Source organism: Ciconia boyciana, chromosome 1 (genome assembly GCF_034638445.1).
Source record: "Ciconia boyciana chromosome 1, ASM3463844v1, whole genome shotgun sequence".
Lineage (NCBI taxonomy): Eukaryota > Metazoa > Chordata > Aves > Ciconiiformes > Ciconiidae > Ciconia > Ciconia boyciana.
The window spans coordinates 35,172,458-35,186,267 of record NC_132934.1 but is presented as its reverse complement, the minus strand read 5'-3'; the positions used below and the strand labels follow the sequence as shown (position 1 = coordinate 35,186,267).

The window sequence follows — 13,810 nt, the reverse complement described above, 5'->3', positions numbered from 1 at the left end:
ATTTCAGGGAAAATGCCACAAAACCCCGGCCTGCCTGGCAGGAGGGGCACTCCTGTGGGCAAGCCGTGGCGTAAAAAGAGAGAGAAAAACGGTTTTTTTGTTGTTGTTGTAAAAACACTAAAAAAATTGTTTTTAAAAAGAGAAAGACGCTGAAGGCACACGCGGCCGGGGAGCGGGGGGTGCCGGGGACCCCGCGGGTCCCCTGCCCCGGGCCACGTGCGAGCGGGCGGCCCCGGGGCGGCGGCGCGGCGCGGGCTCCGCGGCTCCGCATCCCGCAGCACCTGGCAGCGCGGCCCCGGCTCCGGCTCCGGCCCCGGCCCCCGCTCCGGTCCCGGCGCGGCGGCGCGCCCGGCGCGCTCCCGCCTGCCCGCCCACCTCCACATGCACACACCCGCGGCGGGAGGAGGAGCGGCATCTTCCTCGCCGTCTTCCTTTCGCCAGTTTAATTCCCCCCCACGTCCTCGCCCCTTTTTCTTAATTTTTTTTTTAATTTTATTTTATTATTATCACTGTAATTATTTGTCGGGGTGCTCCGGCCGAGTCTCGCCGGAGAGGGTGGATTATACCTCGGGGGATCCCCGCGGCTTCTCGGGAAGGTAGGCGGCAGCTGATGCAATCGGGGGGGACGGGGACGCGGCTCCCCGCGCAGCCTTTGTCTGCGCGCCGCGGCCGCGCAGCGCGGGCCGGAGCCCGCCGCGGGCCGCGCTTTGTCTCCGCCGTGTGCGCAGCCCCCCCCCCCCCCCGCCAAACGTGCCTCCGCCGCCGGGCGCGGAGGATTTTCAAACCCGAAAAATGCGCGCAGCGAGTCGGGGAGGGGCTGGGCTGGGGGAGCCCAGCGGCACCGTTGCGGCGGGGCGGGGGGGGACGGAGCCGGCCATGCGGCATCTCCCCGCGGCCGGGGCGGGCGGCGGGGGGGCTGCCCGCCGGGATGCTGCCGTAGCGAGCCGCTGCGGCGTGCCTTTAAAAAAAAACAAAACGAAAAAAAAAAAAAAAAGGCAGTCGGCAGCTACGAGCTTTCGCTGGCAGCGCCAAAAAAAGAAAAAAAAAAGAGAGTTTCACCCTGGCCAGCGTGATGGCTGGGGCTGCGCGGCCGGGCCGCGTGTGCCGCAGCCCCCGCAAGATGCGCGGCCGCGGGTTTAGTCCTGCCTTGCTGGGCAGCGTTCCTGCCCTTCGCCTAAATCCAGCGTTGCCGTAGGGTCCGGGGAAGTTTTACGGTATTCGGAAAATGCAGGCTGCGCGCACGCCTGTGCGTGTGTGTGTGCGTGTTTGCCCGTAAATACATAGTAACAGCTAAGCTGCTCGCTTTTAACGAGCCGAAAGGGAGAACAAAAAAGGGCAGGTTTGAACGCCTGGGTATGGATTTGCTCGCGTGTGTATGCGTCCGGCTTGCTCTTAGGGCAGCGGGTTTGCTCCATTGTTTTGCAGAGTTTGTAATGCAACCTGTAGCTAGGACGTATCTCCTTGTGAAAGAGGAGACGAGGAGGTGTGTAAACCCGGGCTTTGTTTATGTGGCATTAGGGGGACTGAAATAAGCCCCGTGTTTGGCAGCTGGTTTTACGGAAGGAGAAACTGTAGTCTGCTTGTGCCACCAGCTGAACCCGCCACATATCCTTAGGCTATTCAGTGTCCCGCGGACTGCTTTGGGGCATTTCTACTAACCTCTATTCCAAATGATAGTAAGCTGTGCTTTGTGGTGCTTCATTCACTTTTAGGTTTGTTTGGGATTTACTCGTGCTTGAAAGGCAAAATAACATGTACCAGCCATGGTTCTAAAAGTAAAGTATTAGCAAAAGGTCCTTGTTAATTGATAAAATACATTCTGGGGGGGGGGGAAAGACATTCTCAGTCTAACTGTTTTAGATCAAAAGTAAAAACAGCTGCAGGGAGAGAAAGAAAGAGCATCCTTCCGTCTAACTTTTACTTCATTTGCTGCCAAAGTACCAACTTTCTTTAAAAAGCCTCTAAAAGGAAATTCCAGCTGCTGCTGAAGGATCCAGAGTATCAGTAACTGCCCTTTTCAGGCTAGGAGCCCATGCCAAAATTGCACTGAAATCAACTGGCAAGACCTGTCCGAAATCTAGAAATTGCCATATTCCCGGTGAGCAGAGGCCTTCTGCTGTGGCTCGGTGGAAATTCACTGACTAAAATGGGATCTGCTTCACTGTCATACTGAATGACTCCTATTTGACTTTGCCTTTTTGGAAGGTGGTGGTGGTTTTTTTTTCTTTTTAAGAGGCACCATAGAGAGAGCACTTCACTGAAGCACACTGCAGCATCCTCTGGCTTGTCACTTGAGACTATTTATGCTGTAGTTGGACCAACGGGGCTCTCCAGCCCGGGTGAGGACAGGAGACGTGTTGGCAGCAAGCGCCACGCTCCTTACACCCCTGTGCAGAGGATTATCCTCTGAATTGTTCGATGCTTTCTGCAGACTGCCATAGAACATGGAGGAGCAATTGTCCTCCGTGTCCAAATCCTGCTTTTTACAAGGGTTTTAAAGGATGGAAGGGGAGGCAGGGCTCTCTCAGCCAGACTGCTTGTGGGCTCCTCGTCCTGGGTCTCTGTCCTACATTTCGTCAGGGTTTTCTGGTTTGGGGGTTTGTTCTTTACCAGGGGAAGAGTGGTGACTGAGCAGAAATGGGACTCTCCTTCCTCCCATGCTCTCCCGTCTTTTTCTCAAATTGCTCATTTCTGTGGAAACACGCTTAGCACATAGCATGACAATAACCACCGCTTTAAAAGTTTGTATTGTGAAGGCGAATGAGATGTTGTGGGAATATTTAAATCTTCTAAGCCTGAATTCAGTTTCCTTTCTGATAGGTATTTATTGCTGTGACCTTAATCCAATTCAAGAAGTCTGAGCGGCCACTCTTGGGGAAAAATGGCAGCTTTTTCATGTTGAAAGTGTTAACTTTCGGTTAACTCTCATAATATTTGTGTAACCTTATCAGGTAAATATCACTCTGAGTCTCTTACAGTCAAGAAAACTGAAGCAAGGAAATTACTTGCAAATTGGGGTGGAAGGAAAAGTGGGCTGCATATGAACTTAGGCAAAGAGTTCTTCCTTCTGTAGTACAAAATTTATTTTAAATAAGAATTTCAGAGCTGCTATTTAGCCCTCACGAATTCATCTGGATAGTCTGCTTCGTTGCTGCAACCCATGAAGCCCCACTCGTACAGCACTTCCACTTTCTGTGGAAGGCAAGAGTTCGTTTATTTGTGGCGGTGCGTTCTGGGATCTCTTCAGCAAAACCAAGACTGTTGAGAGGATTTCACAGAGAAATATAATTAGGAAAAAATGTGACTATATTCCTCTGCCAAATGCCTTCCCTAAATTGACTGGGAAGGGCTCAAAACAAAAATGTACTTAAAACCATTTTCCTTTATGGCTCATCTTTAAGTGTTTTGCCTAAAGTAATGAATCACTGGGTGAATCAGACTGGGATTTTATGATTTCTTATTTGCCTGCCTTTGATCAGCTGAGTAGCCTGTCGAGACTTAATTTGGGACTGTCTTCCCTTTCTTTATGGCAGTGTGGAGAGCGATGGGGCAGAGCAGGGACATTTTCCTGTTGCAGCGCAAGGTCACGCCGTACCGAGAGAAAGGTTGAGAATCCACATTTGTGCTCATCGCTTCTTTTTTATAGCATCCTCTTCTGAGCTTCCTTCTCAAGTCTTCTGTCACTTGTTTTTTCCCCCCCCTGCCCCCAACCTTATCTTTTAACTGTTTCCATCCCTCGCGCCGTGGGGGCTGTGTGAGAGAGAAGCCTGGAAATGAAAGGTGGTGGCTTGCAGCCACCGAGCAAACAGCTGCAGCAGCTGGAAGGCCTTCCGGCCGCCACACTGCCCGCGGCCTGGCGGTGTTGCCGGTGGGCAGGATGCGTGCCAGTGCCTCGGTGGCTCTCCGTGGCACCCTGGAGCCCACCGGGGCTGGGCTGCCGGCAGGGCCGGGGTGAACCCGCTTCCTTCCGCCGCTCCGGCGGCTGCAGCCTGCTGCAGAGGGGCAGTACCGAGGAGCTGGAGGCAATGACATTTCAAGCACTGCAGATGTTTGCTCAGTGGATGTGAGTCAGTCTTTAATTTCCAAGCTCTTTGTTATCTTGGTGGCTCTTCTTTAATCTCTCCATTTTGTCCTTCCTGTAGATGAGGAGTAAATCGGGAGCTTTATGTTCCACATGTCAGGTGTCACCAATGCTGAACAAAAAGGAGATAGCTGCTTCCCCGCCTCCCAACGTGATACTGTGACGTATAAAGCCTATTATTGCTTTTTGTCATTTAAGTGAATAGTCCATACGCGGAGTTTCAGGCTCAGTGTTTCATTATTTATATTCATGGAGTCTTACTGGTCATATTGCTCTTCTTTGAAAGAACTTTCAAAAGTATGAGCAAAGAAAGACGTATCATATCTCAGGCTTTGCAGGAAAAAAAACAGCTTGCATGAAGCTCAAGCGCTGGATTCTGATGACTCGTAACCAACCAAGAGGAGTTCTTGGCAAAACTCCCTTTGAGAAGAAAGTTGAGTCATATTTCAGCTTTTAAGCAAATTACCTTGAATTCCATAGTTAAAATTGCTTAGCATGTCTTGGATATTTGCCATCCCCAAGACCGTTTGACTGCAGGTAGCGCTCAGTGAAAGAAGTGCCTGGTGAGTGTGCAAGGGCACGTGACAAAAACCATACCCAGAGACAGGGGAGATGTCGTCCAACCCGACCACTTACCCAAACGCCTCTTGCATACTGGGTCAGCTTTGGGGCAGCCATGTGTCTTAAGATGGCACTTTTTGAGTGATGTCATTTACAGGATATGAAAAAAAAAATGGCCTGTGAATTAAGCCATCACCATTACCACCAGGAGTGATGATGTTACTGTTAAAAACACAACTTCTAGCTAAGTGTTTTCTGAGATTACACCTCCTTCAGGTACTGCTCAGAAAGGAGTCATACTTGAGCCAACAGAAGAAATAAAGTTAGATTGTCTGTATTACCATATTTTTTCAAATACAAACTTTTTGAGCCCATTACTGCCGTTGTGGAATTTAAACAGTCTGGAAAACTGGAGTTGCAGGGATTTTTTTTTTTATTATTTTTTATGTTTCAGAAGGCAACAGAGAAAATGACCCCCGTTCTTGGAATGTGTTTTAATGGCTTGTGAAGGTCTCAGTATCCTTGAGAAAAATAAACTCATTTTATCTTCTTGTGTCATCTCATAGTCCTCCTTCTGAAGTCTGTGACCAGTTGTAATCTTTCCCATATTCTGCAAGGAGCACACGATGAATAAATTATCCATAATGGGTTTTACAAGACATGTCATGGGATGTTTAAAGAGAAAGCCAAGCTTCTAGGCCACAGCAGTGCTTTTTCTACTAAACGGAGGGGCTGGATCAGCTACCAAACACAGACCTTGGAGGTTCCTTTAGAAGGTCATTAGCTCTTTCCTGGTTTTCTCTCGGGGTGATTCTTGCTTCAAGCAGGAGTGTTTGCCCATCTGAGTAGAAAAGTTTGAAGTAAGAGCAAAATTCTTACTTCTTGTTGATTTACTATGTGTGTGTCTGGAGAGAGGTTTGAGGGCAGGTCTCTGGAAGTTTTCTTTTTGGGGGGTTTAAGGCTGGGCAGAGTAGTAGGCACAGTGACTGGAAGTGATTGGGATTGCTACAGTCACTCTTCAGATGATTATTTACTGCCTTTCAATGTGAATTAAGAATAAAGCTCAGTCTAGGAACTTTTGTCAGCATAGCATATTTATTTGCATTTATTTCATGACATTTCTTGAATGAAAAGGCCTTAAAAGTAAAAATACTACCATGCTGCTTCCAGTAGCTCAGCATCAACATATGGTGAATTTTTATCAGTTGAAGCAATTATTTTGTTTCTTCCCACAGCATTAGTGGCACCTACACCTGAGGCTGGCGAGTTGTTTAGCTTGGCTATCCCAGCATCGAAGCTGCCTTTGGGAGTGTGCTGGTTTTGGCGGGGATAGAGTTAATTTTCTTTATAGTAGCTACTATGGGGCTATGTATGGAGTACGGAGCTAGTATGGAGCTTCTCAAAGCTGCTGCATTTGCAGAGAGCAGCTCAGCGTGGCTGCGGACCCTTCCTGTGGGCCGGGACGGATTGTCCTCTGGCAGCACCAGGTTCCTCTGTAGAGACCAAGTGACGAGCCTGGGATGGACGCTCAACTTGTAGGGAATAAAGCTGGTTGATGTGAAACCTACCCTGAGGGACTGTAGATTTCATTTAGGCTCTGCTGTTTGTCACATCTGTGAACTTGAAATTTAAAATAGGTGATTTAGGGGTGAAATTCGTGTGACCACCTGTACTCCACTGACTGTGGAGGGAGCCGTTAGCAATGACAAAAGGTTTGCTCTGTATGTATCTAAGGTAAAGTTATCTTTGCAAAAAATTTGCGACTCGCGTAGTGTTTTTTTCGCAGGTATCGCGCTTCTATCACCCTTTCCCTCTGAATCTGCAAGCACTTCACAAACTGAGTGTTATTGTTGCTATTATAATCTTAATTTTACAGATGGAGGTGCTAAGGATGAGGTGGTTATCCTTTGCCAAAGATATGTGATGAGTTCATGCTGTGACAGGAAAGTTTTGGTCCCCAGCCCCACCACTCTCTCTTCACCCTCCTTGTGTTTTGGCACTGAGATCAGGTTTTCTCATACTTGGAAGTGCAATGCGTTATTTCACTCAACAATTTTTTGGTTTCAGGGGTTTGTTTTGGTGTTTTTTTAGTAAATCACTTAACCTAGCAAGAACCCGAGGCAGATTCAAAGATGTGCCTGCTGTCATGCTGCTTCAGGAGCAACTCGTCTGCCTGAAACCTGGAATCTGCTGAAACCATTGCTGGTGGTTCAGCTGGCACTGCTTGCGCTAAGGTTTTGCTGCATCTTCAGTCAATCAGTTTTTTGTAGAATCAGAATTTTGGTTAAAACAAAAAAAGGTTGGTTGCACGACAAAGATTCCTTGCGAATAAGCCAGCGAGCCGTTTTCCTGCCAGTCCGGCCTTGCAGCATTTCAGCTACAGAGGAGCAGAACGGCAGCGCAGGAGCTGCACGTCAGTGAGCTGTGAAGTCTGCTCTCCAGCACGCTGTTTACCTCACAGGAGTGCTAATTTCAGCACCTGCTTTTGAAACACTTAATGGGGAATTTATTAAGCACAGGCAATGTCAAGGCAGTTCTGAAAATCCTCCTGGGGGACCGTGATGCAAAACGGTGCCCAAAGGGAAAGCTGCTCTGCTTGAATCTTAGACGAACCTTTACACGGGTTTTTAAATGCCAGGGGATAGAGATCTCGATACAGAGGTTGTCACATCTATTAAGGAATTGTTTATTTTAGGAACTCATAATCACAAGAAGCTTCAGGATTCAGCAGGCTCGGTCCTTGCCACCTCAGCAGTCGCCGTCTCCTGTGGCTTTATCCTTTTATAAAAAGATCATGCTTCTCTTCCAAAATAGGTAGACTATTTTATCCCCGCAGCCTCCGGGAAGACTGTTCCAGAATGTCACTGCTAAAACCACCCTCTGCTTGCCAGTCTGCATTTATTCATCAGCAGCCTAAATCCGTTTATTTTTTATTGTGCCAACATTTTAATACCCGAGCAGTCGCTCCCCTGGTATCTGTAGTGGGAATCTCCTCTGTAGAGAAGTTGAAAAGGACCCAGCTCACATCCCCCCCATTCTCCCACCGGGCTGTACCAGGCCCCGTCTGCCACCATAAGCACGTGCTTCGTTGCTCCTTCGGAAGAAAAGAGCAGATCCTGCCCTACTGTAAGCCTTCAGGCTCGCTTTTAAACTTTGCACCTGAAATTTGGACGGTTTGGGCTCTTGAGGAAACGTTAAGAGCACATGTAAAGAGAAATTAAGAGCACATTTCCAGGTAAAATTACATTTCTGATAAAGTATTTACAGGGGAAAAAATCCTCATTTGCAAAGCCCTTTTCTGCATAGTGGGGATGTGGTATAAACCAGAAGTATTGGGTCCTGTAAACTTAATTTGAAACAGGCAGATGTCATACCTGAAGAAGTGAACTATGTCCTCCTGCCTCGACGTAGTGCCCTGCAAGAGTCGGGGATGCTCCTGCTTCTTTGGTTGCATGAGAACAGTTTGATGGTTTTGAGGCAGCCCTGAGAATTTTAAAATGCCCCCAAATTAACCTGGCATCTGAGCGTTCACCACGTACCCCAGGGTGAATCGTTGTTTGGCAATGCTGCAGAAAATTCATTCACAAAATGGGAATTGAGAGAGTTGTGGTGCAGGAGCTTGTTTGTGAATAACATCCTGTTGCCTCAGCACCGTGCTGGAGTTGTAGCTCAGCCGAGAGCGGTCGGACTCCGGAAAATATTGGTCTTTCAGTTGATTTGCATTGCTGATGAGGAAATATGTCGCTGTAGCAGACTTGTCTGATCTGCCTTTGATGTTATTCTTGGTGCTTTTAAGCAACACATCTATCAGAGGAGAGATCACCTGATCTCTAGATAATAACTGCTTGACACAAGATACACATTACTCTTTCTGCCTGTGATACATGAGCTTAGGGATTGTTTTTGTCTGTTTCTGTTCTTGTTCAGAATAAGTTTAACCATACACAAAGCATCCTCTGCACATCCTCTTTACCAAAAAAACTTAACATATTCAAATACCTGGAATACGGATATTAGTAGAACAGAGTACTGGGATTACTCTATCGCTCTGTTCCATCCACTTAGCAACAGCATGGACGCAAGATATTTTATATTTTTAAGTAAGAGGCAACATGGAGAACATACAGAAGATGAACACTGAATATTGAAATGGGACTTGGACAAGCAAATAATTTCTATTCCTTGATTTGTAGGTGGTTAATCTTTTTTCCTAAGAACAAATAGGATTGGTTTGCTTACTAGTTTATAAGTACAAGTACTGTCTTCAGCAGCTGGTTGCGGGACTGAGTGAATTTGTAAGGTTAGTGACATTGATCTCATTAAGGCGTGTGAGGTTACTGCTGTTCTGCAATGCATTTAGGTTATAACCTGAGGTCCTTCTAACAATACAAAATTGGTTGGTAAGGATAGTCCCTCTTATCCAGGTTTCATTGGTTTCTTCTGGTGATATTGCCTGCCGTTGGTGGTATACATCTTGGGGTTTTTTCTTGTGTTTTATTTAGGTTGCTGACACTGTGGCTGCAGTTTACTCACAAGATACCAACCAAACACTAATATTTGGAGAAACACTTGGATACGTACACTTCCTCACCCAGGATGCCTTTCAAAGCTGGATTAGAACTGACTGAATTGCAGAATATGACTGTCCCTGAAGATGATAACATCAGCAATGATTCAAATGATTTCACAGAGGTGGAAAATGGCCAGATAAATAGGTGAGTATTTTTCCACTGACGCTGCCTGTGCTAAGAAACACACTGTTTAAAAACAGCATTCTAATTTTCAGTATATGTCTTGAATTATTCATTACCAAGTCATGCTCCATTGGAAGATGTAATTTGAATTTCATATGTGACATCTGTTGGGCATAGGCTGCAACAGCAGATAAAGCAAACAAGAGTGGCAATTTATTCATCGTTTTGAATCTTTCAAATTAGTCTAATAAAATGCACAAACATATAATGTAGCAAAAACCCAACACTTTGAAATGTCTGCTTGCACACAGGAAAGAAGTAATAATAATTAATACAGTTAGACCAACGGCATAATTTGGGGCAAATCGCTTTGTTGACCTTTGATCTCTGATACGACAATTTTAACCTGCCTGGCCACCTCCGTGCACCCAGGCTCCTGGGGATTTACAGCTGGTGGTGTTGGCAGCGAGTGTAGTCCACATTCACAATTCGGCAAGGTAAACTGGGCAGCGGCTGTCGCTCCCTGAAGCGAGGATGGCAAGAAGCCAATAAAACAGAGACGTATACCTAACTCATGTCAAGTTTAAAAAATGCATCTATTTATCAATATTGGTGAAAATCATTACGTTTGTTTAAATTAGACTGTAGACTTTTCCTATAAGCTGTACAGTCATTTCAAAGAGCAGCCTGTTCCACCTGAGAGCCGTTCTTCAGGCCTTCCTACCAGCCTCCAACAGGTGCTGAGCTGTCCTGTTCACAGGAAAGACCTGCTGACAGACTCTTTTGGGGTTTTGTGAGCTGTAAAAAAAGGAGCTGTTTTTCGATCAAATGTCCTGTTCAAATATTGCCAACCGAGGTGGAGCACACGGGCCGGCCGGTGCCTGCGCGGGGATCCAGCCCTGGGTGATGCTGAGAAGCCTCTGCTGGCACATCATCCTGCTCCTTTACTGCTGGGCTGCCACTGCCTGTGTTTATGGTCTTTAAAAACCTCTTCTCTTGCCCTTTCTTCCTTTTGGCAGCAGCTTCTCCGGCTACCCAGAGAAACTCACTTTCTAGTGTAAAAACAAAGTTAAGAGCTGTTTTTTCCCAAGTGAGGGTAGAGTCGTGTGGCTCTTGTGGCCATGCGGATGGACAGGGAGCTTGGCGGTGGGTGCAGGAATAAGCACTGGCGTTGGCCATACCTTGCCCGTAGCAAAACCAGCCGGCCATACCCCGGGACCGAGCAGGGGGCCCTGGCTGGTGGCGTGGGCAAGCCCCCGCCGGCAGGAGGGTGCCAGCCTGCCGCCCCGCCGCCTGCCTGGGGGAAGTCCTGGGGCAGTCGCCAGCTGCACCATGTAGTGGTGCGACCGCAGCACAGCTGCGCTGATGAAGGTTAGAGCTGGCCAGGAATTTTCTGATGCAACTGCTTTGATGGAAAGTGCCAAAACAAAATGCAAACCACTTCTGTAAAAAAAAAAAAGGGGGGGGGGGGGGAAGGCAAGAGCAAGAAAAAACCCCCCTCCAACTTTGCCAAAACAAAACAGTTCCAGTATGAACCTGCTTGCTTTCTTGCTGGCTCAGTTGGTAAGGCGAGGAGCTCAGGGGCTGACAGTGGTAAATTCACTCCCTGGAATCTGACGAGGATTTATATCCTTGAGAGGAGAAGGGCTGTACTGGGCTGGCTGCACCTCCCCAGCGCTTTGGCTGGTGCCACCAGTAGCTGTTACGGGGAAAATCCCTGTTAGCGCTTCATCTTTCAGTGAATGTTTATGGAGGGTGTGGAAGGAACGTGTGCCCTCTGTGCCTGACCTCAGCGGTCACGATGTGCTTTGTGGAGTTAGGGCATGGTAAGCATGGCAAGGTCTGCGTCGGATCCAGACTGCCTGCAAAGGGAAGAAGAAAAGTGGGGTGAGGAAAGAGCATCAGAAACTCAGAGACAGGATTTCTCATTACTGTTCTGGCTTTTAGGGCAGATGAACATATTCCACAATTTTCCATTCCGTTCTGGATAACTTTTTTCCTCTGCAGAGCATCATTTGCTTGTAGAATGTAGCCCATTACGGTTGTCTTATCCCTCTGCTGGGGTGCTTGCAGGATAGCTACTTACTCATGCATCCCATACGCAAGTATTTTTCCCTATATATCCTGGTGTGTTCATGTTCCCCTCCATGTCTAAAACAAGAGTTTCAAGGCAGCTTGCGCCGACCGCAGCTTCCAGGGCAGCAGCACATTGGCGCTGGTGCAGCCCCATCGGCATCCCTGGGGGCTGTGGCTGAGCCGCCTGTGGCCACTGCCCGGTCGGTGCAAGCACCTCCACGCCGACACGGGTGATGAGCTGGTGGGCAGACCCTGCTCTGTACCCCACGCCAAACGCATCCTGAAAGGATGTGGTTATTCCCTTTCTATGACTATTTTGGCAAATGCCCCGTCTCTGTGGAATAAGAGGTTAACGGGCGTATGGAAGAAATAATTTTGTGCTGCCTGGCACACGGTGTGAGGCCTTGTGAAACTCCAAAGTCCATCAAAATCAGTGGGACTTTTTCTGTTGATTTCACTTGAGCTTTAGATTAGATCTGTAATTTTCAGCTAACTTTTTTTGTTGTTTCAACCTGGTGTTTTTGCACTCTGTATTTCATTTCAAACGTGTTTTTTCTCCCAATGCATAATTTTTCAAGCTCAATGTAGAGCAGAGTTTTTAAGGGTCTTTTGGAGAAGGGACACCAGGGAGAAGCTGAATTTAGGTCTGGTTGTAAACTCCAAATATTTCTTGATCTTGGAAAAAAATTCTCTAGTTTCCTTCAGATTTCCAGCCTTTTCTGGGCTCAATGTAGGGAGTTGTATGTAGGGAGGGGATGTTGTTTGGAAGGGGCTGTATTGGGGTATGCAGATGTTGTATGCAGATGTTGAATTTCTTCTGGGAATGTTGATAAAGAGACTTGCATCAAATCCGGACATGGATTTGGTGCCTTTTAACCATGTAGACTGGCTATAAAACTTTGCCATCTCTGCACATAACTGTAAACCAGTATTTAGGTGACCTACTGTTTATCTGGAACTACGATGATGCTCTCAGGAAGCTGCTGGCTGAATGTCTGTCTTGGTTTACAGCTACTAGTAAGTTATCCGCACCCCTTGTTCAGTTAGCAAGGTTGTTAGTAAGTATACCCAGATCTGGTCCCAGTTTCATAGTGTAAGTCAGACCAAGGTTTCTTCTGCATTTCTTGTTCCTGCCTGCCCTGGAAATCTTTGCCGTTGCTCAAGCTAGAGCTCAGTTTAAGAAGCTGCCTAAGGATAAAGTTCTGTCATCTTGGCAAAACTAGCTTTCTCTAACAAATGTTTAAGGCATTGTCAAATATCAATTTAATTTAATTATGTTTAAATATATCTGAGATGGCTGAATGGTTTTTGGCTAACTCTGCTTGGCCAAAATGGTTAGCTCAGGGATATCGCCTTAATCAAACATTCCTCATTTAAGTCTTTTAATAAATTAAATTTGGAAACCATAGTTAAACGTGGTCCTTTTAAAACCACTTTATCCATAAGCCTAAGTTTCTACTTTGCACTAAATCAAACCAGGAAAAGAATTAGATGAAGAAATTCCTTCCAAGCCAACCGTGAGGCTTCATGCATTGCAAGGATCAGCTGATTATTTTTTGGCCAGGATATTTTATTAACATGTCTGAAAAGTTTTGTATAAGCTGCTTATACTCAGCTGTGTTGTAGGAAGCACAACAGGAAAACAGAAACATATAAGAACAGGTTATGTCTTTTAATGATGAGTAAAGCGTTCGAAATGAAGACAACAAACAGTGCAAATGGATTTCATGCTTGTCAGGGAGTCACAGGGCTTTGATGGCACAGGCGGTCCTACTGCACATTTCCACAGCACCTGCCACAGTGGCCTCTAGTCCTTGGGAGGGCTGGGAGAGGCCAGAGTAAACAGTCGTTTCACTTCATTCGTGTCATATTTATAAACGTCAAATACACAACATTTTGTGACAATGAATAGCTTGTTTTCTAAGCACATCTATTAAGCAGAGCAGATGCATGTCATGGTTTGACTAAGATATGTTCCAAGATATGTTCCCTTTCACATGCTGTAGGGGAAAAAAACCACTCTGAAATGAAAAAATGTTTATAAAAAGCAAAATCTTGGGAAAATTTGTTTCTGTTCAATCCATGGGATTACCTTCTCCCTAATTTTTAATTTAAGTTCAGTAATACATTCCATTTATGGGAAACTTAGGCTGTCATATGGTATGTCTGTACCACCTACCGAGCGTGGTCCCGAGGCAACCTTCTTGTCTGGACTTGCAGGTTAATTTGCCTGCGATAGCAAATGCAGCACAGTCCCCGGATCAGGCAGACCCCACATCCCCCACCACTGCTGAGCTTTCTGGGCAAGCTGTCCTGGGGCTGGGAGGCAGGTGCTGGGAAGCTCCCCGTAAAAAAGCTGGGCGCAATGCTATGTACCTCGTAGAAGGTGTGATTTGGG

General features: G+C 46.7%; 1 protein-coding gene across 2 annotated transcripts in view; it reads left to right on the top strand.

Annotated features, from left to right (window-relative positions):
- The first annotated feature begins 371 nt into the window (after positions 1-371).
- The window catches only part of SLC38A1 (solute carrier family 38 member 1), a 42,522-nt gene continuing 29,083 nt past the window's right edge, over positions 372-13,810 (top strand). For both annotated transcript variants that reach the window (XR_012042667.1, XM_072862475.1), the window contains exons 1-2: positions 372-596; positions 9,145-9,357. Coding sequence is in view for 1 of the 2 variants with exons in the window: in XM_072862475.1 (XP_072718576.1) it covers positions 9,239-9,357 (119 nt within the window). In the remaining variant the exon portion in view is untranslated. The remainder of the gene's footprint in view (positions 597-9,144; positions 9,358-13,810) is intronic.